Here is a 21,820-nt window from a genome sequence, read left to right on the forward strand (position 1 = left end):
GAACCGCGCAGTTCGCCCTGAATGGACCTGCAACGGAGTTCGCAGTACATCATATAAAGGTAAAGCCAAACCAGGAGCCAATCGCGTCGCCGCCATATCGTTTATCCCAAAATAGAAAAGAAGCTCTACAGAACGAACTAGAGAAGCTCCTTCGAGATGACGTCATCGAGGAATGTGAGTCCCCTTGGGCCTCTAATGTCGTACTAGTATCGAAGAAAGGGGGTGGATGGAGACTGTGTATTGATTACAGGAAACTCAATGCCGTCACCGAGCCAGACCGGTACCCGCTCCCTCGCATGGAAGACATACTGCATGCAGCCAAGACTAGTAATTTCATGACGACATTAGATCTAAGGTCGGGATATCATCAGGTGAACGTGGCACTTGAAGATCAAGACAAGACAGCTTTTACGAGTCCATTAGGTACGTATAGGTTTAAACGTATGCCAATGGGATTGCGTAATTCAGGAGCTACATTTCAGAGGCTCATTGATCGTTTTCGATCTAACCTGAAAGGTATTGAACTATTTGCTTACTTGGACGATTTGGTAGTACTATCTCCTGGGCCCTTCGAGAGACATTTAGCAGATCTGGAAGCGGTTTTCGAGCGACTGGGAATGTTCAAGCTGCGTGTTAACAGGGAGAAAAGCCATTTCGCGTGTGATCAGGTGAAGTTTTTGGGCCATGTGATCGTTCCGGGAGGTATCCAAATGGACCCCGAAAAGACTGCTGCGATTGAGAGTATGGGAAGCCCAAATAATGTCAAAGAGTTAAAGTGTTTTATACAAACTGCAAGTTGGTTTCGTCGTTTTATTAATAATTACGCAGAGGTGGCGAGACCCCTCACGAACCTATTGAAGAAGACCAGCTCCTGGAAGTGGGGTGCTGAAGAAAAACAAGCGTTCGAGCATATTAAAAATCTTTTGGTAAGTGCTCCAATTCTGCGGCAAGCAGATGAGACGAAACCTTTTATTCTTTGCACAGATAGCAGTGCATACTGTTTAGGTGCGGTTTTGATGCAGGGGGAGGGCCCTGACGAAAGACCGATAGAGTATGCGAGCCGACTCCTTACTAGCGCTGAACGAAATTACTCGACGACAGAGCGCGAGGCCTTGGCGGTCGTATGGGCTGTAGGTAAGTTCCGTGGCTATATAGAAGGAGCGAAGATTACTGTTCGGACAGATCATCAGCCACTACGCTGGCTTATGAGCCAACGGTCACCGTGCGGACGACTGGCTCGATGGGCTCTGGTGTTGCAGGAGTTCGACCTTGTCATCGAATACACGCCCGGTCGGTCTAACGTAGTGGCAGATACGCTGTCACGCCCAGCATGTGCGCAAGACCCGGACTCCGATATGTATATGGCAATTGTAGATATGCCGAGGCGAAGCAAAGCTGACGTCCGTGAAAACCAGCGAAAGGACCCAGAGGTGTGCAAGATCATCGACGATCTTGAAGCTGACGAACCCTCAAGGGGGAGACCCTGGTCAGATAAAGGTTTCACTATATCTGAGGGCATTTTATACAGGTACAGCTTGGAGTCCGACGAAGATGAAGAAGCGTGTCTAGTAGTGCCAGAGCATGAGCGCGCGAAAGTGATGGAGGATTTACATGATGCACCTACAGCAGGTCACTTAGGTGTGGAGCGAACATTGCACCGAGTGCGCGCGCGGTTTTATTGGCCCGGCATGCGCAAATTTGCGACTAATTATATAAAAGGATGTACACTATGCCAGAGATATAAGGCGGATAACAGGAAGCCGGCGGGATTGTTGCAAACTCCGGCCGTGTCCAGACGATTCGAAGTAGTTTCTGTGGATCTCTTCGGACCCCTCGTTGAGACGTCTAGGAAGAATCGATGGATCCTAATTGTGGAAGATGTAAGTTCACGTTGGGTGGAACTTTTTCCACTGCAGCAGGCCACCAGCGCCGAGTGCGCTCTAACTTTGACCAACGAGGTGTTTCTTAGGTATGGCGTGCCACGTCGTCTAATCAGTGACAATGGTGTGCAGTTCGTGAGTGAGGTGATGCAGCAGGTTTGTCACGTGTTGGGGATAACTCAGTCACTCACTCCATATTATCATCCTCAAGCCAACCCGATTGAGCGGAAAAATAGAGACCTCAAACCTCAGCTGGCCATACTCGTAGGTCAAGACCATTCTACGTGGGATCTGCATCTTGCGTCTGTGAGGTTCGCTATGAACTCTGGGATCACTGCTAGCACCGGATTTTCCCCAGCTTATCTTACCTTTGGGAGAGAGCTGAGAGCACCATCAGATTCTGCGTCGGATATGAGAGTTATCGTTGAGAATGATAATTTTGTGCCAGCTATTACTCCATACCTGAAGAGGATAGCCTGCACGTTGGAAGACGCCAGAGATACCCATGAGAGAGCGCAGGATACCCAGAAAAGGAACGCTGATAAGGGACGAAGGACGCCGCCCGCGTATCGAGTGGGAGATTTAGTTTTACTAAGGACTCAGGGGCAGAACGAGGTAGGTCGCGGACAGTCCGTGAAGTTTGTGCCACGTCGCGACGGCCCATACAAAATCAAATGTAAAGTAAGCCCCACATCCTACGTGCTACAAAGTACGCGTAGCGATGATGAGATAGGTAGATATCACGTCTCGCATTTAACGCCATTTGTAGGTCCAATCGAACCTCCAGTGAGGGAAAAGCGTAGGCGCGGTAGGCCTCGTCGATTAATCGCGGAATGCTAGCCCAACTGCGAGGGCGCTAAGTAGGGCTATAGGGGGAGGATGTAGCGCGGGAACACTTTTCGGTTTTATTATTTTAAAAAAAGAAGGTTCGATTTGCCCGACGGATCCCCAAACATCGTACGATGTCCTTGCCGGCGCCTGACCAATCAGGAGCGATCGTACGATGTGCAAGGATACCGCGCATGCGCCTGAGCTTATGCCTTGCGCCGTGTTTTTGAGAATAAAGCGGAGTTGCTTTGGAGCCGCGCGAGTGAATGCGTCTGCGCGCCAGCGTCTTCCGTCGAGGCCCCTTTTGTTAAATCTAAGTTTTTGTTAAACAATCCAAGTTTTTTATAATAAATAAAAGTTTTGTTATATATCGGACAATTAAAACATTTCTTAACTGACTTCAGACAGAAGAAAGGTTGTCTTCAAGTGATTATTAAGATTTTTTTAAATATACTTATATTCTTATGTGAACTGTTTTAAGGTTATTAATTGGTTATATTTATATTTACAGATCTTCCCGACAATCGTATAGTGACGACGTTATAGAGTATGTGCAGTTTAAGAGGAAGGCAAGTTTGTGTTTCATGAAAAGTAAAAGTTGTCCTGAACACAAGGTACATCAATGAAAATGAAAATGTGATGACTGTCCTGCCTAGAAGAAGTGAGGAGCCAAAAGTTTCGAAAGTGGGCACCAGTCTGAAATACATAAAGTAAAGTACACGGGAAATAGTACTTCTTTACTTGCGTGACCTACCCAACAAGATGAAGGAAGAAAAGTGACCATACAGTTCCTATTATTGCATTGCAATTTAATTCTGAAAATGACAGTAATAAAAATATATATTCATTTGTTACGGAAAATCATTTTAGTAATGAAGAAAAGCAGACACGCAAGCAGCACAAAAATTTAGCTTAGGTGATCTGTAGTAATTATTGTAACTGTAACATATGATAAATATATACAAAAGTTCTACTGTGTGTACTCACTAATAGAACCATATAAACCAAATAAACAAAGAAATCGGTTAATAAAATACTAATATTAGCAAATCATGTATTTTTAATTATACAGTCCTGTAACTTAATCAGTGCACATGCACCATCAATAATAACACAGTCATGAAATATTTTAATTCTGTCCTATTAATTACAGAATGGGCCCTTAAAATAGAATTCTCATAGACGTCTTATAATTCTATTCTTATCATAGACATCTATATAATATATTAAATATATGAATACTTCCACTTGCTGTTTTGTTTTGATTACGTCCCGTTCCAATGATTTGGAATTGACGAATCACTCGAGAGTTACTAAATTTATTCCTTTTTTTTCAATAATACTTCTCTTACATAGCTAGTATAAAATGTCATTGCTTGCAAACAGAGGATTTAAACATATAAGAATCTGCAAGTTCTTTAACGTTTATGAGATTTGGGTTTAGGAACTTGTATAAGCAAATTTGTTACGATCGTACTTGTACACATCGTCACTGCACACGTCTTATAACTTGTCATTTATTTAAATTTTAGTTATAATAGCTAAATAACTCTCAATTTTCTTCTAAGCGTTGTTTGTTTACAGTGTAATGACGTTCCGCCACAAAATGACACTTGACCGCCTGATTTAACGCGACGTTCCGTTCACCGTAAAGAAAGTTCGATTTTTATTAATGAATAGCCCTTTTTTCGAAAAAGTGATCAATGAAAGGCATATATAATACGTATACTAATTCATTAAAACACTTTCCCAAAAAGTGTCAAGTAGCCATTTATTGGTTTTTAAAATATCTTTTATAGTTAAACTACGTGGCTGTTTGTAAATCAAGTCAGAACTTAAAAAGTGAAACGTCAAAGTCAAAAGTTAACGTCAGAGGGAAAAACGACAACGACAGCCGTGATCATACTGTGAAGTTGTTTGCGATCGTGAAAATCGCTCAGCGAAATACGGATTTTTTCTATTTATATCGGTAGTAACTTAACAAAATATTTATGCAGTCGGACGGCGAGGAATGTGTGCTGCATTCGTGCTTCGGCTCTCTGAAGAGCGCAGTCATGGGTTGCTGTTACAGTATATGCCACAAAGAGACCGATCCACAGGTAATGATGATTAATACATGCAAATTGGTTTTAAAATGAATATTTTGGTGTTTATTTCCTTTGTCGATATATTGATGGTACGTATACGTATTCGAGGTGTGTAGAAAGTGTCATATACATTGTGTACTTGACAATGATAAGTAGGTAATACGCACACCGTAGTTGGATACGGAATAAGCGATAACACCGTGTTCCCAGTTGAGTGCCTCTTTATCTATTCTGCTTAATAAATCAGGAAATGTGCGCATTTATTCTTTAAACTTGTTTGTAGATATCACTTATGCTCTTAAATTAACAAACAAAAATAATAAATATCCATCAATATATAAGTATATGTATATCTTATATATATCTTGTGTAGTGTAGTGTAAATGTAGTGAGAAACGTTATAATGGTTAAGTGTTTGTGCTATTTCTTCGAGAGAATCTTTACATCAAATGTAAATAATAATTTTATTTGTTGACCTAAAATTTAATTTTATCACCTACAGTCATATTACAAACTCCACACATGTTTTATATGTGATCTCATGTATGTATGTTATTTGTTCAGTATAAATGTATGTTTTTCTGTGGTTCCAGATGTGTATCTTATTTTGCAGTTCAAATGATAATGACTTGTATCATGTTCTGATAAAGTTTGATATTGATAAGCCGGTCTTTGCTATACAATGTTGAAATGTTACAATTTATGCACACTTGTTTATATTGTGTATTGGGTACTGTGTCATGCTTATTGTATATGTAAAATTATTTTGAAATTGCAAGTGCATGATGATGTTTTGATGTGGGGGAGTATCTGCACATTTTGCATGCTTTTGTCTTATTGCTTGGCACAAATTGCTCGCAATGTAAAAGATTGAGGTCATAGTTTACCATATTGCCTAAATAAGCAGTTGTAGTTTACCTTACAAAGTGTTTCAGAATATAGCAAGGACACCCTACTGTGTAGGTTTTCTTGTAAACATTTCTCTTTACCATTGGAGTGACAAACAGTTTGTAATATGCACATAAATTTAACTCATTGCTAAGCGGTTATAGCTTAGTACCAAGTGATGATATTCTACTGGAAATGTAACCCAAGAAGGAAACACCAGAAAGTACTTTTAAAAAAATAAGGTTTCAAAGGTTTTGTTTTAAGTACCAATTGGCACTTAGCTAGCATGGTAGACGCTGGCCTAATGCTACTTTTTCTAAGAAGAGAATGTGCCTTGCAGTGAAATAGTAATGACGGGAAATTTGTAGCCTAATATGGAGTTATAGATAGTTTATATTTCAACTACTTGCCCAAGAGTTTCTATATAAGTTTTTTTGAAATTGTTTCAGGAAAACATAGTGAACGAGAGGACTCATCTCCTGGAGGTGGCTGAGCAGCAGCAGGAAACACCGTCCCCCACCACCTGCGATTCGACACCAGCGCGGAAACCAGATGAGCAGAGCGCACTCAATAGGATACTACATGAAACTGCTACGTGAGTAATGTTAATTGTGTACTTTTGTCAAATAAACATTTAAAAAACTCTTATTCTATATTTGCAATTTTACTTGAAAATAATTTACATTAAAAAAAGTTTGTAATAACAAGCATAAAGGCAATTTCATTTTGGTTTTAAAATGCTTATCCAAACCAAATGTATATGCAAAATTTCAGCCCAATTTGTTTTGCCAAGCTTGGGGTCAACTAGTTTAAAATTCTATTTCAAGATTTGACCGTCACATATATGCAAATTAACAAGGCAAGCTTGTAATATTTAATTTTATGCATGATGTGGTAACACTTCTTTAATAAGTAAATTATATAGCCTCTAACACAATATAAGAGGCTGAAATAGGTCTATAGCTTGCAACATTCTACCATGACTAAAGAACACAGGATGCTATCATTACTATATTTTTAATTTTCTTTCCAGCAACGTAATAGACGTTGGCGCGCTCGGTCCGTACGCGCTCGAAGCGGGCGTGTACAGCGAGCGGGTGCGGGCGTACACCGCGCGCGCCGCGACCGCCGCGCCGCCGCCGCCCGCGCCCGCGCGCCTGCTGGCCGACATGCCGCCCGCGGCCCGCCGTCAGGCGCTAGCGAGCTCGCCGCTCGCTGTGGTGGATAAGGACCTGGTGAGTTTGTGTGATGTCATATAACGGTATAGTACACCACGTGAGCTGCACCCGCCTGCTCCCTGGCCGACATGCCGCCCGCGGCCCGCCGGCAGGCGCTAGCGAGCCCGCCGCTCGCTGTGGGGGATAAGGACCTAGTGAGTTCGTATGATGCTTCGTATTTGCACCATCTGAGTGACGTCAGCAGCACGGCCCCCGCGCGCCTGCTGGCCGACATGCCGCCCGCGGCCCGCCGCCAGGCGCTAGCGAGCTCGCCGCTCGCTGTGGTGGATAAGGACCTGGTGAGTTTGTGTGATGTCATATAACGGTATAGTACACCACGTGAGCTGCACCCGCCTGCTCCCTGGCCGACATGCCGCCCGCGGCCCGCCGGCAGGCGCTAGCGAGCCCGCCGCTCGCTGTGGGGGATAAGGACCTAGTGAGTTCGTATGATGCTTCGTATTTGCACCATCTGAGTGACGTCAGCAGCACGGCCCCCGCGCGCCTGCTGGCCGACATGCCGCCCGCGGCCCGCCGGCAGGCGCTAGCGAGCCCGCCGCTCGCTGTGGGGGATAAGGACCTAGTGAGTTCGTATGATGCTTCGTATTTGCACCATCTGAGTGACGTCAGCAGCACGGCCCCCGCGCGCCTGCTGGCCGACATGCCGCCCGCGGCCCGCCGGCAGGCGCTAGCGAGCCCGCCGCTCGCTGTGGGGGATAAGGACCTAGTGAGTTCGTATGATGCTTCGTATTTGCACCATCTGAGTGACGTCAGCAGCACGGCCCCCGCGCGCCTGCTGGCCGACATGCCGCCCGCGGCCCGCCGCCAGGCGCTAGCGAGCCCGCCGTTAGCTGTGGTGGATAAGGACCTGGTGAGTTTGTGTAATGTCGTGTTATATAGCATCTGAATGATGTCGGTGGATCCGCCCTCGTGCTCCTGCTGGCCGACATGTCGCTGACACTGGCTATGGGGGATAAGGACCTGGTGAATTCGTGTAATGTCATATAACGGTATAGAACACCATGTGAGCTGCACCCGCGTGTCCCCTGGCCGACATACCGCCCGCTGTTCGCCGGCAGGCGCCAGCGAGCCCGCCGTGAGCTGTGGGGGATAAGGACTTGGTGAGTTTGTTTAATGTCATGTAATTGTACCATCTGAGTGACGTCAGCGGCACGCCTCCCGCGCTAGCTGGCTGACATGCCGCCCGCGGCCCGCCGCCAGGCGCTAGCGAGCCCGTCGTTAGCTGTGGGAGATAAGGACCTGGTGAGTTTGTGTGATGCCATGCGGTATAATGCCAGTTACCACAGTAGTGTCTGCGGCATTGACTCCACCCGCCGCCATGCACCTGCTGACTGACATGCCGCCTACCGCTTTTCGTCAGACTCTAGCGAACCCACCTCTTGCTGTTGTGGATAGGAACTTGGTGAGTAAATGTAATGTTATCTCAGTGTATGCACTGCCATGCTATATTCCTCAAGAATTGCTAGCTCTGAAGACGTAGTTGGAAAACCTCAGAAAAATAAGTTTACCTTTCCACCTTTTAAACACTACTGAATAGTGATATAGGTGAGGCATTTGCGCCTCCAGAGTCAGAATACAAAGGGTTCTATCCTACTAGACCCTGGAAAATGACGCTAAATGCCATGAACATTTCCACATATTTAAACAGTCTCTGAAACCAATAATAAAGTGACATTTATACGATTCTCTTCCAGATAACGAATGCAGTGAAGAAAGCAGCCGCTGCCATATCGGAGCTCCGTGTGGAACACCACGAGGACCTAGTGGTCCCGTTTAGGGTCCCGTAGCCGAGGACCCCCGCCTCGATACCCGAGGACCCGCCGCCGTGTAAGTGGGGAGGGCGGATGCGATCTTACACCGCCAGAGGCGCCACTGTGTAATGTCTTTGTAAATTTAAGAATTGGTATGATATCTTTACTGTTAGACTTATGCCTCTTATTAATAATCAAGCTATCCAATTTACTTACCAAAGATTGAAATTTTATCATGTCTGGTATAATGAAATTGTCAAACGTCAATCTTTGAACGCAAAACATAAGATAGATTGATTATTAATAACGAGCGTTATTTTATGTGTATTTTTTGATAGTTCTACTAGTTTTGAAACAATTTAAGGTATTACACAAGACCAAATAATATGTATGGTGTTGTATGATCCGTTATTAGTTTCAAATCTAGTTATGTCTATCATGAAATATACTTTTGTTGATCTGTTTGGCAGTAAAGTTGTCATAAAAATGTCAATTTGACTTATTGACATTATTTCTAATTAGCCATAGAAGCGACATCTATGCGGAGCTTCAAGCCGCCCTTCCCATTGTATATATATATTTATGTGAATTGTGGTGTGATAAATATTGGAAAACAAGTGGCAAAAGTGATATGTGTGAATTAGAAATATTGGATTGTAAAGTATATTGGACAATTTGTGGTAAGTAGAAAAACAATCTATTAAGTATACACTGATGGGTTGCTGCTCGTTCTATCCTTTTAATTAGATTGTTGAGGATATCTCACATTATATGGCATGTTGGTGTGTATCTTATACAAATTCGATTAAATTTTATTAAAACACTATTGAGTAATTATTAACCGTACATTGTATGGAATATGTCACTCAATAGTAGAAAATTTCTGTCTCACATGGACTCTAACTGTCATGGATTCAAATCTGAAAAGGGAGTCATGCGTAGGTTTTTTATGTTAACAGTATCATCTTAATTTTGGAAATTTTCACATCGCTTGAAAATCATTGACACTTTTTAATGACTTATTTGAGCCTAAAAGCGAGACCACCCTATTATTGTAATGGAAAAGGTCATAATGAAGTCAGCGATCATGATTACCTTTATAAAGTCATTCCTCTTAGTGTTATGAGCTTCATGAACTACTAAAACTCATCTATTATTGCCTAATCTATACATAAAATATAAATGAATTGCTCTACCAAAAATGTCATGTATTTAGTGTAAATTAAATACTTAATTTATTGAACGCAAAACCCAGATCTGAACATACTGAGCCAATGTAGATATAACGGCTTTCAAAGGGACTATCAATTACAAATAGGTCATATATTACTGTTTCATGTATTTATCACACCACATGCTAATATGTATCTAATTTAGCGATAACATGTTCCAGTGAATTTTCCATGCGAAAGTAACTGCGAATAAATGTAATGGACTTAATTCTGGGTCATTCAGTCAACTGAAATTAAAATAACGAAATTTTGTTCACAAGTGTTCAACTGAGTTTGATAAATTTGTATAATAGTTTTTGAACATACAGAATGTAAAATCAACATTCTCTGAGCACTATTTGGAGGTAATTGCAAAGGATTCGGTCTTATTCTCCTATGTAACTTTAGAAGTTACAAAGCATTGTTATAATCATTAAATATAGTATACATTTTCAATGAAAAAATTTAAATAAATTTAAAATGAATATAACGAAAGAAGCTCGCGATATCTAAATAATTGCATAGCTGATTTACATAGAAGATATGTTGGACTTTATTTTTTGTTTCAGTTGACAAAATGACCCATATTGCCATAGTTAAAAACGAAAATATCATTTATATATAATAACAATAATTTTGTATTTCAATCAATGTAAGCCTTCTAGTTAATAATTATAAAGATATTAATTATATGTTGGTATTAAAACATTTTTTATAAATAATATAGCAATATCGCTTCTGTGTGACTGACTAATCTCAATTATTTAGCTTTCAGGGTTAGAATTTTCAATATGAGTCAAGTAAATATGTGTAAGCTACGGAGTTAATAGGTTATAAATGTCGACCGATGTCGCTGGCGACACGTGTCGCGCGATTTCGCCACACCCAGATTGATTGCCTATTGGCTACAGTCGCTTGAGCGATAGTTGCATAAGGCTACCATTTTAAGCTTAATTTACTACATCCAATGTGCTGTTTGACCGACTGATATTTGATTCGATCCGAAAAATCTGTCAACAGTCGATTGTTTACTCGTCCTGTATAAATGCATAAGCTACTAGATAGTCGCCCAATAGTTTGCCGTCAGTTTTAGCAGTCGCCTTAACAATCGTTATTAACATCGTTAAACGATAAAACAACTGGCAGTGTTGCTCAAGCGATAGTAATCAATGGAGGGTCAGCCTTAGTCTGACATATCGCCGACGCGTATAACAGAACATTTGTCTCCTAGTAATCCCTGGGTACTATCATTTTTTTATTATATTCAGTAAAAATACAAACCTCAAAATATACTCCTTATCCATTTCATTACCGATTATTTACGTTTTATTAAAATATAAATTGTTATTTGTTATTAAATAAGTTAAAAATATATGCAACCAAAAAATATTCGATAATCTAATGTTTGTAACCTAACCTAACCTAACCTAACCCATTTCTTTGCAGTTTTGTATTCTATAGCTTATGTGTGTGGTCAGAAAATTAATCAAGTAATACTAGATCTGAGGTGGGATTGTCTTCACCCAAAACTATTTCAAAAAACCATTTCATTTTTAAAACAATCGACAAACTGTATGTCACAGCTTCTTACGTATATAAACTGAACTACTTAAATAAGGGTTAATTTACACGGTCATTACTGAACCTTAGTGAAGCGAAGGACTGTAAAGACCCTTAACTTATTAATAAAATTATAGTGATTAGTATTAAAATTGGTTTTTGAATTTTAAACAGTAAACTGGCAACCCCACCAAGACCTTTGTACCTCCGATCGTAAGCTGTATTTATTGCGATAAAACTTTTAAATAAGAACGCGACTGATTGAGACTTGTGAGTTGATAAGTGATTGTATATAGATAAAAAATAAATTTATTGAAAAAAATATTATAACGGAAGTATAGACGTATTATTGAAGCAGTTTGCTGAACGGATGAGCTTGTCCTAACTATAAGATGGAATGATTTTAAACTTATTTTTGAAAGTTATTATTTAACTCGATTTGTTAGTTCGTATGTATGTGAGGATAAAGTCTTGCAACTGATTTTTAAACCAATACCCTTAGTATGAGTTTTTACGTTTTTACAAAATGACTGTATTTGTATTTGTTTACGTATTTGCCCATACATTTCCAATCAGCGGACTGTATCAGTACTAATTGGAAATGTATGGGAAATACGTAAAAAAATACAAAAACAGTCATTTTTATAAAAACGTAAAAACTCATACTAAGGGTACTGTTCGATTGAGCGTCATTTTTGCATACACGTTTTGTTTGAATGACAATTCATGATTAGTGACGTCATTCTAAATTCAATATGGCGGATGCCCTGAGATGGCGGAAAATTTATTTTTATGCACCTCCATAATATGAGAATTGAAATTGAAATTCATTTTTTGTTTATCAATTGTTTATAATGCTGATATGACGGAGTTCCAACTGAAACTATATTCCTAGTCTGATTAGAGACATATTGTATAATTGGTCAAGAAGAAAATAGTCGCCAATATCTTAAAAAATATTTCTTATTAAAATATGAAGAGTAATTATTATCAGTAATTTAATGTGATATAAATATTTTAAAAAATGTGTAGGAAGGTATTGGTGTAGTAAAACTTTCATTGTAAATTATATTAATCATTATTGTTATAAATGGGTGTTATTTGATTTATAAATAAGAGTTCGTAATTTATGTTGGAAAATTACAGACATTTTTGGTAGACTCGGAAATTTTTTTCAGTCTTATGTCTCGAATTACGAAATAAGTTTGAAAAATTGTTACCTAAGTTTATAATGATTCCCTCTTAAATAAATGGACGATATTTAATTTGATTTCATTGTTTTTATTCATAATGCCTATTTCAGCCATTTAATACTGTTCCATGCTATTAGAAGATACGAAAATGCATAATACTGGTTGCATTGCGAAAGCGTCAGCATTTTTCACGATATCGTGTCGTAATTTTTTAAGATGCACGTCGTAGATTTCTACGACAAGATGTCACAAGGTATCTTTTTGTTCATACTTAAAAATACTGTCAAAAAATCATTTTCATATTGCAGTAGTGACAAACAGACTTATAGTCTGATTCATAATTAGGTGTCCAAAATGTAAACAAATAAATGTCACTGTCAAAATTAACATGAAACAAAAACTTTAACAAACTCAACGAAAAACGAAAACCTTACAATTATTCACAATTTAACAAACGCACTATGTAAACGATAATACATTCGAATTTGATTACAATCACGAAAATGAATAACATTAGCTCCGAAACTTAAAAATGACGGCACAAAATATGTTTTGGATTCCGATTGTGTTACCATTATCACATTTTAATTTTCTACCATAAACCTTGTTTTTATTATTATTACTCTATGGGACGGAATTGAGGTAATATAAATATTAGAAAATGTGAATTGCTCTTAATTTATTTAGATTATTATTTTATTATTGTTGTATTAATTTAATATTGTCAAAAATAAGAAACTACCATTTGAAACGTATTTTCTTGATAGGTCAACACCTTTGTTTACATTTTGGACACCTAATTATGAATCAGACTATAACTATTTTAAATCGCTACAATACACTTATGTTTTGTTTTTATAATATAAGAGTAGCAGACGAGCATGCAGTCCACCCGATGGTAACTGGCTACTGCCGCCCATGGACATCTGTAATCAGATAGGATTAAATATTCCTACCTGAGGTCGGCCACAGATGCGCCGCTACCCCTGAGGACTAAGCTGGAGCGCCTCGGAAAAGTCTGTCTCCCTTACCACACCCTTCGAACCGGAACACAGCAGCGCCTAACACTGCTGTTATTAGGTAGAAATAGGTGTGGCGGTGGTGCCACCGGAGTCGAACCACAAAGAGTTCTACCACCTGCACACTTATGTGTAATTCAATAGTTAAAATTACAATAAGTTTAATAAAAAATTACATTCTCTTTGGTAGAATTGACTTTGACAGGTATCAAATATATCAACATTTAATTCTAAATTAAATATATACAATTTACACAGTCTGAATTTTATTACTCTAATTCATTATTACCTTTAATAAGTACATAAAATGTCTGTCTTTGACGGTGAAATTGAGTTTCAGTCTGTTTATATGGTGGATTATGCTAAGAAAGATAAACCGTAAGTACCTGTAGAATTAAATGAAATGTACTGAAAAATATTCAAACATTTTTTGTTGGAAACAATTCAGTAGGTCTGAGGATCGGCTACTATCTATATTTCATACCCCTGAGTGATAGGGGTTGTTCACCCTTGAGATTTAAAAACGGGTCAGCTAGTTCTCTATATTTATATAGCAGCAGATTAAAATTAAGTATATTCTGGTAATCAAGCAAATATATATATGTATAGAATATATTGAATTCCAAATTATCCTGATGGGTACTTTTAACGTATCCTATAGTCTGTCATTGAATTAATTTTAAACATTACAATATTATTAGCTTTGTTACAAATGTAGACATATCCTGTTTGACTTGACGCATAGTGAATTCAAATCCATGTTTTAAAATAAGATAGTATATAGGATTTATAATTTACTAACATTTTTAGGAAGAGTCCTAGACGCAAAGCAATCGATGATAACTGCCTCATAGTGGGTCTGAGTAGAGATTCCCTGAAAGCTAAGGATGTTCCGAGGAAGAGCCCCGACGTTCTTTGCCCCATAAACTTCGAGTTTTACAAGGAAGCAGTGGACAGGGTAATAGCCATTTATTTTTAGAATTTATAGAAGTCGAGAGACAATAATAAAAGTATTACACTTGGCGAGGGCGGTGGAGTCTTGCCAAAACCCCTCATTTTGAGAGAAGAACCCAGCTCAGGTGGTGAGACCATAATGGTTGACGACGATTAATGCGTTGGATTATAAAGGTTTTGAAAGCTACCCACGACAGAGGCTTCCCATGTGCCAAAAGTGGCACTTTGCATGCTACAGAATAAAGTAGTATTTTTGAGACATTCCCAAACAAACTCTTTATTAGAAATGTTTACATAGGTATGGTCTATTACGAAAGCCAGATTGGTATATCAATTTTGTGCAGTTTGCAGAGGATCATCCGAAATTAACGAAGAAGTACATGTCCGAAGATATCGACCCTACGCCCATCGAACATGAGATCCAAGATTTGAAGAGGACAGAGTATCTAACGAAATATTGCTCCAGGGGTAAAATGTTTTTCTTAAATGTGGTATATTATACTAGCCCTTGACTTATTAATTTCATTCCTTGACTAGTAGCGCTTTGCTACTAGTCAAGGAATGAAATTAATAAGAAAAAAAATAATGCTATGCCTTTATTTAAATAACAATGTTGCTGTCGCTGCAAAGACAAACTGGTGAAGACAACGGCTGAAAGCTGACTATTGGCAAAGGTCAACAAGAGCATCCTTGGATTTTTTCTTTTTTACAGACTGGTTTCAATATTTATTTATTTTATTGATCTGATTAGAACGGCCGAGGCGATTTACACTAACTAGACAGATCTAATATACAGACATCTCACAGAACTCCAAGGATACAGACATGATCAGCTTCCAGTCATCAAAGTTCGGATAACGATCCAAGAGTGCGTTCAATGTCGCAAGTGTGCGAGGAACAGGTGATTTAGCGCACGATACAGTGCGAGAAGGCGGAACCACAAACAACAAGTTCTTTCGGCTTCATCGATCATTGTCTGGGACAAATATATAACGATATGCGGTCTTCGCGTACCTAACGCGGAGTGTTCGATGTATTCTCTACTCTCAACGTAATGTATTTATTGCAGCTAACCTAACTAACCTAACCTACTTCGTTTCGTTATATATTTCAGAGTTACCATTCATGTCAGTGAACTTGGCTCGAAGGGCCCGCGCGCTACAAACCTTACGACTGCCTGATGATATTTACATCCCCGATACTAGCCAGAAGGGTTCGTACCGCCACCCCAAGCCGGAGAAGTACGCCGAACCACCCTCCAAGATGTCTATGCGGCCTAAATTCGATCCTTCATTACAAAGTAAGTTTAATAATAGAAAGGTAATGATATATTTTGTCTAACAAGTGAAAAGTAATCTCATATGAGTTTCTTGCTTTTGAAAATTAACTCCAAAACTGACTGGAGTAGTACGATTCGACAGTAGAGTTACTATCTCCACAGTTAATCCTAGAAGTAGGTAGTTCTGGGGACCGGGTACCTTCTGAAGGTTTCCCCCTCGTAAACAAAAAAAAGGTAGTTCTGCGGAAGGATTAGATGCCGGTTAAGTAATATATGAGGCGACTTAATCCTTAGGAATGGCAAAGCATCTTTAATTGGTTTCAGGTGTAACCCTTGTTCTATATGGAATGGGTTTTCCATAGCTGGCAGTAACCATTTACCCCAGGTGGACTGCTTATTTGCAGCTTTAATCTCATAAATAAATATTTCCACGGGCGGCAGCTATCTATGATAATTTTAAAATGGCCCTCATTTTAACGTTGGCGTAACGTAAAAATACTCATTCAAATATCCATTGCAGAGGAACTTCGCCGTATTCTCCGCATCAACACAGGCGAGACCACGTACGGCGTGACTCACGGTCTTCTGGCCAGTGTCGTCTTGGACAAGAAGCCGTTTGGAGAACCCCGCGTAGAACCCAAATATGGAAGATGGCAGAACCCATACTATTATACTTACAGGAATTAGGCAAGAAATTCTAAAAATAAAGTCAAACTCAACCCAAATATTCTAGTTAAGTAGTTTTGTATAACATCAATTTTATTATCTATTTTAGTAATGTAAAATTCTAACATCGTAATAAATGTTATTTCTTGTTTTAAGCGTTGTTTTCATTGTTTCAACAATTTACCGTTTAAGTAATTAAATCCGTTCTTAATTTTATAGTTTTTCATTTGTTGCACCATTATTTAATTTAAAGTTCGGATCATGAGCATTGTGAGAATGAGGAGTATTCGGATATCTTATAGCGACTCTTCGAGCTCTAATTTTAGAGACTTAAATGTTCCCTTAGCATTAGGCACAATAAAAAAATGGAGAAGAATTTTCGTAATTTGGTAGATATTATTTATTTTTGGCGACCATGTTGTATTGTCATCCGAGCCGTTCCAGGGGGCACAAACCCATGTTAGACTGCTTTGGACCAGCTTAAAGCTTTCCTCAATATCAACTGCTTCAGGTGACCGTGAGACTCGTATCCTATACTCATATACTAATTGGAGTTGATGACAAATGATCACAAACTGAAGCGACCTTTGACATGCATTATTCCGCTTATTTATTAAACTTTGAGCGACCTGTTGAACTACTGAAGAACATTGAATGCATTATCTAAGGTTTTACTGAATAAGTTGCATGAGTATAACTTAAAATTATAATTAAAAACAAAGTAATGATTGACGTGGGTCATAAATAACTGTCATAACAACATTTCATGTCCAACAATTATGTTTATTTTTATGTGAATTTTACAATGACTCTTTGGCAAACTAAATCCAAAATTCGTAATGTGGAAGATTAAGTAATGCCAAAATAATTCAAAATCATGGATCATTATCTGACTACGTACAGGAAGGACTACTTGTGGCCTAACTTGCCAGGGTCAGGTGGAGAAGCTCATGGAGGTGGTGGAGGTCTTGCTGAGTATGTTTTTACTTTTATTATTGAATCCTTTTCATTCTTCAAGAGCATTTAGGTACTATCATTTGAATTGAATGCATTTGAATTGAATGTTTTGTCAATTTAGTGTTCAGAACTTCGTCATCTTTTATCTTCAGGAATGCTATAGGTACAATTGGCAATATGTTTTATGAAGAATAAAAATGATTTGAGGTGCCCTGTTCTGTATAGTAATAATAACAACTCAATATTGTATCGCTAAAATATTAATCGGCAGATTTACATTTTATCAAAATCGATCTCATAGCTCCTTTGGGCCTTTATCACTTTTATACAGCTTAGATATTGGCTATCAATATACACTTGAAAAGTTCACCATTTGTAACCATTGATTTTACACTAGGGTCCCAAAGCTCTCCGGTCAAGAGGTAGCATTCTACCAAGCATGCATGCAACACACGCGACCACCGGACTGCCGCTGTCCGCAGTACTCCGGCGAGGAAATGCCGCAGCTACCCCCCGGGAAAGACAGCGGGTGGAGCAGGAATGAGGTATTAAGGATTTTATACTGTGGTTTTAAGTTTTTTTATGACTTAGAAGTAAGAATCAAGTAGGTATATTGATTTTAGTTTACATATGAAAACATCAAAGGGATTAAAATCAGTAGCGTTATTTAGAATTGCGCCCTTAGTTATACTCAATCTTAACCTATTCCTACTGATAGTGGTTCGTTATGGAGAGGAAGTGGCGAAAGAAACTCCGTATGTGCGCAATTTAAAATATTTTAAAAGTATGTACTCGTTTTATACAATGTTATGAGATGAATTGCTTAATAGTTTGTTTGTACGGGATGATGTGTTCGCCCAGCGAAAAAATCCCACTTTTAATTAAAAATAAATAAATAAATAAATAACCTATTCCTACCATCAAGTTGGAAATTTGATCCTTTTATAAATATTGAAAAATTTAGGTGGACGTTAATTATGTAGATTATAAAAATATATAATTTAATTACAGTTAATGGGTCCAATGCTGGACCCCAAGATATATCCAGCTCGAGTAGGAGCCAGTCCAGAAACAGCTACATCCCGATATGATCAGCCAAACGCATTTTTAGATAAAGTAAGTATTTTGCAAATTTGTACTTTTATGTCATTTAAGTAATTATTGTGTGGGTACCATAGATTAGTAAAGATATCTCACCACCTTGTAATTGAAGGAAGGAACAAACGGCTGACGGTTTCGTGTATTTACTAATCTATGCCTTCTTCGTGTAACTTTGATCAACAACGTAATAGGTATATCAATATCACCCATATATATTTTTTTTTAATTCACAGTTGCAATCTAAATATCCGATGCTATACAGCATTCTTCAAAACGAAGCTTCTCCCGAGTTGAAGCAACGAATCGACCGAGATCGCAACAAAACTACGTATCAAGTAGACTACTGCGAATCTGGTACGATATAGCTTTTTAATCAATGTTTCACATTTAAAAGTGCTAGAAGCAGAGAAGTCAGACAAAGGAGGTACCACCGTCACACCTATTTCTACCCTGAGGCAAGTCCTGCGATTGGAAAAATTTATACGTCAGCGATAATTCTGGTCCTCAGGAACGACAACGCGTTTGTTATTGACTTCAGATAGAAACCCTGTTCCATATAGAGTTGGTTACAAGTGACAGTGGCAGTGACAACTTACCATCAGATGCTTGCACTGCATATTCGTCTACCACTTCAGTATTACGAAAAAAAACTTACCAATCGGTTAACCCGTCGTCACGCAACACGATGTATAAACAACAACAAAATAAGTATAAAAACGACGAGGTCACAGTCCCCAATTTAAGAAAAGATAATGAAGGAGGGTACTTTTATCATGCAGATATACTTAAGATCAAGGTCGAGTCATTTCAGGTTATTTTAAGAAAAAGTCATTAATCACGATGGTGACTTGCTGTAAATACTGAGATTTGAAAATTTCACATCTTCATGAATAATTAAAAAATACTTCATAATTTTGTCCTATCTTGATTTTGTTTACTGAGTTCATGATACCGGAAATCGCAGTAGGAGTAGATAATGATAACTAATTTACATAAATTTACAGGCACGTAATTTATATTGCCTTCATTCCTGTAATAAAAAGACAAATTATCACCAGGTCCCGGAGCTAAATTCGAAGGTTTGCAAAGAGCAGCAGACGAGAGTGGCACCGGCCCGTGCGCGCAACCCATGCGTCTGCCCGGAGACCCCTGCAGAGTGGGTCCTAAACCACGAAGGTCCGTGCCGAGGACCATGTCCAAACAAGCCGGGGCTGCTGGAGCGAGCGATCCTAGAGCTAAGTGTGGTACGTAAATGGTGATTTGATTTAATATTTAAAGTAGCAAGGTACCGAAATTTTACTTTCGACTAAAAAAGAAACATTAAAAAAAGTCGCGGTAGCACTGGGAATAGACGGACTTTTACTACAAATAAATAAAAAAATAAATAAACGCTTTCTACACTCACAGCCCCACACTAGGATTCCCTGTGTCGTGAGTGCCATGGACACACACATAGACAAATACACAAACACCCAGACCCAGAAACAGAAATCTAAATTCATCATTGAGATATCTGTCTGGCCGGGGATCGAACCCGGGACCCTTTGTGCGTCAGACCGGTATGGTGACCGCTCCGCCACGTGGGTCGTGGCGGAGCGAATGACTTCTTCAAAGTAAGTAAAGTGGAGATTCGTCATAATTCTAACTCCGGATACAACTAACTCAGAATATTCCTCAGTATCTATTATCAGAGACTATCTACTACCTGCTACCTATAGAATCTATGATAGACCTAGAGACAGTAAATCAGTCTATGAATGCTCTTTTCATATGTAGTATGTGAACCTATTTTACCGATACAACGTATTCCTTCACGTCACTAGTACAAAAAAATATAATTATGACATTTCTATTCAGTGACTTCTCGGTCAAGTGAAAAGTTTGGTAAGGCGTGCTCGGGACGGGCATCTTCGGCCGAGTTCGGGTGGACCGGTAGAACTTTTAAGCGTGTGAAAATGATAAATTGAACGTTAATTATAAAATAACTAAATAAAAATAACTCTCTATATCTTTTCGATATACGTTTTCAGAAACAACATCAGCGGTCCCACCGCTGGGCAAAACCGAGTACCAAGACGGAGTGTCGAAGCTGGGCGGCATTATTATGCGGGACAAGTTGCACAGGAAATAAAATACCATTTGGGATTGATAATGATAATCATGGATTACAAGATTTTACAAGATATGGTTTTTATTTTTAGTACCAAGACATACCTATGTTCAGTTCAGTTATATTTTTCAATATTAGATCTGTAAATTCAGTTTTTTAAAGGGCCACACTTAAATACAAAATAGGTAACATACGAAACTGAAATATAATAAAATAGGTAAATTACTGATGTATCTACTACCAGTGATGAACTGAAAACTCATGAAGAGATAACTGTTTGAGTAAAAATATTCCTTGTGACGCAAAAATATAAATGCTACGAGCTTTATAAGAAATAAACTGTCACGAAAATAACGTGCAAGAATGTGAGTAAATTGTCTGCGAAAAAGAACACTATATTCTTCTTCAGGAATAATAAAATGCCATGAACCTTAGCTATTTCATTATGTTGCTCCGGAGATTGTTAAGAAAAGTAATTGAAATTTAATATTTGCCATCACTACTTATCGCTTAACTTGTGTTCATTATTTATTTACACAATATGATTTAAGGAAATAATAAACAGCATGATAAATAGACGTTTATATATAAAAGCATTAAGTACAGTATCACGCGGGAGGCGTCCGCGCGCTTGAGATTAGCTCTCCCCTCTTATAGAGCATAGTTCCTTCTTTCCTGTCCTCTCTTCTTACTACTATATTATGTTCTCTACTGGCGTCATCTTTTCTGGTGATATGGTCGTTCCTGTGGTCTCTGTTGTTGTGCTCGTCCCTTCTGACTTCTTGTCGGACGGAGTGTTCTTGGCGCGAGGAGGTCCTACTCCTCGATACTGTGGTCTCGTCGTGTTGTCTGAGAACTACCGCACGTGCGTCTGACGTATTGCGTTCTCTGGAAAGGATTTTTTGAGATTTTAATAATATTTTCTTTAACTCAATAATCATCTAGTTATGAAATATAATTTTCAGATTTTTAATCTACATACCTGTCCAAAAATATTTACGAAATGATTCTTCATTTCAAATTAGTGGAAATTAGTAGTAATTTGGTGGAAGGGAAATTACTTTAAGAAACGTACATATCTAAGAGTTATACATGTAAAAA

The 21,820-nt window shown here is 38.7% G+C and overlaps 3 protein-coding genes across 5 annotated transcripts in view; 2 read left to right on the forward strand and 1 right to left on the reverse strand.

Annotated features, from left to right (window-relative positions):
- The first annotated feature begins 4,577 nt into the window (after positions 1 to 4,577).
- Positions 4,578 to 16,706, forward strand: LOC140754268 (uncharacterized). Its single transcript, XM_073089234.1, has 10 exons — positions 4,578 to 4,807; positions 6,133 to 6,278; positions 6,717 to 6,918; positions 8,613 to 8,696; positions 9,288 to 9,295; positions 12,175 to 12,204; positions 14,463 to 14,610; positions 14,951 to 15,074; positions 15,721 to 15,906; positions 16,406 to 16,706. The coding sequence occupies exons 1-10, from the start codon at positions 4,700 to 4,702 to the stop codon at positions 16,570 to 16,572; spliced, it is 1,203 nt and encodes a 400-aa protein (XP_072945335.1). The 5' UTR covers positions 4,578 to 4,699; the 3' UTR covers positions 16,573 to 16,706.
- A 571-nt stretch (positions 16,707 to 17,277) lies between these two features.
- Positions 17,278 to 20,792, forward strand: LOC140754492 (uncharacterized). The gene is made up of 6 exons (XM_073089514.1): positions 17,278 to 17,526; positions 17,906 to 18,053; positions 18,520 to 18,624; positions 18,843 to 18,963; positions 19,668 to 19,853; positions 20,640 to 20,792. The coding sequence occupies exons 1-6, from the start codon at positions 17,429 to 17,431 to the stop codon at positions 20,738 to 20,740; spliced, it is 759 nt and encodes a 252-aa protein (XP_072945615.1). The 5' UTR covers positions 17,278 to 17,428; the 3' UTR covers positions 20,741 to 20,792.
- Positions 20,793 to 21,286: 494 nt separating this feature from the next.
- RhoGAP102A (Rho GTPase activating protein at 102A) overlaps positions 21,287 to 21,820 on the reverse strand; it is a 66,633-nt gene continuing 66,099 nt past the window's right edge. For all 3 annotated transcript variants that reach the window (XM_073089301.1, XM_073089302.1, XM_073089300.1), the window contains one exon: positions 21,287 to 21,607. In XM_073089301.1, the coding sequence (XP_072945402.1) occupies positions 21,328 to 21,607 (280 nt within the window). In that variant the 3' untranslated portion in view covers positions 21,287 to 21,327. The remainder of the gene's footprint in view (positions 21,608 to 21,820) is intronic.

This window comes from Epargyreus clarus, unplaced genomic scaffold, assembly GCF_041222505.1.
Source record: "Epargyreus clarus isolate Ecla_fem2 unplaced genomic scaffold, WU_Ecla_fem_2.2 ptg000029l, whole genome shotgun sequence".
NCBI lineage: Eukaryota > Metazoa > Arthropoda > Insecta > Lepidoptera > Hesperiidae > Epargyreus > Epargyreus clarus.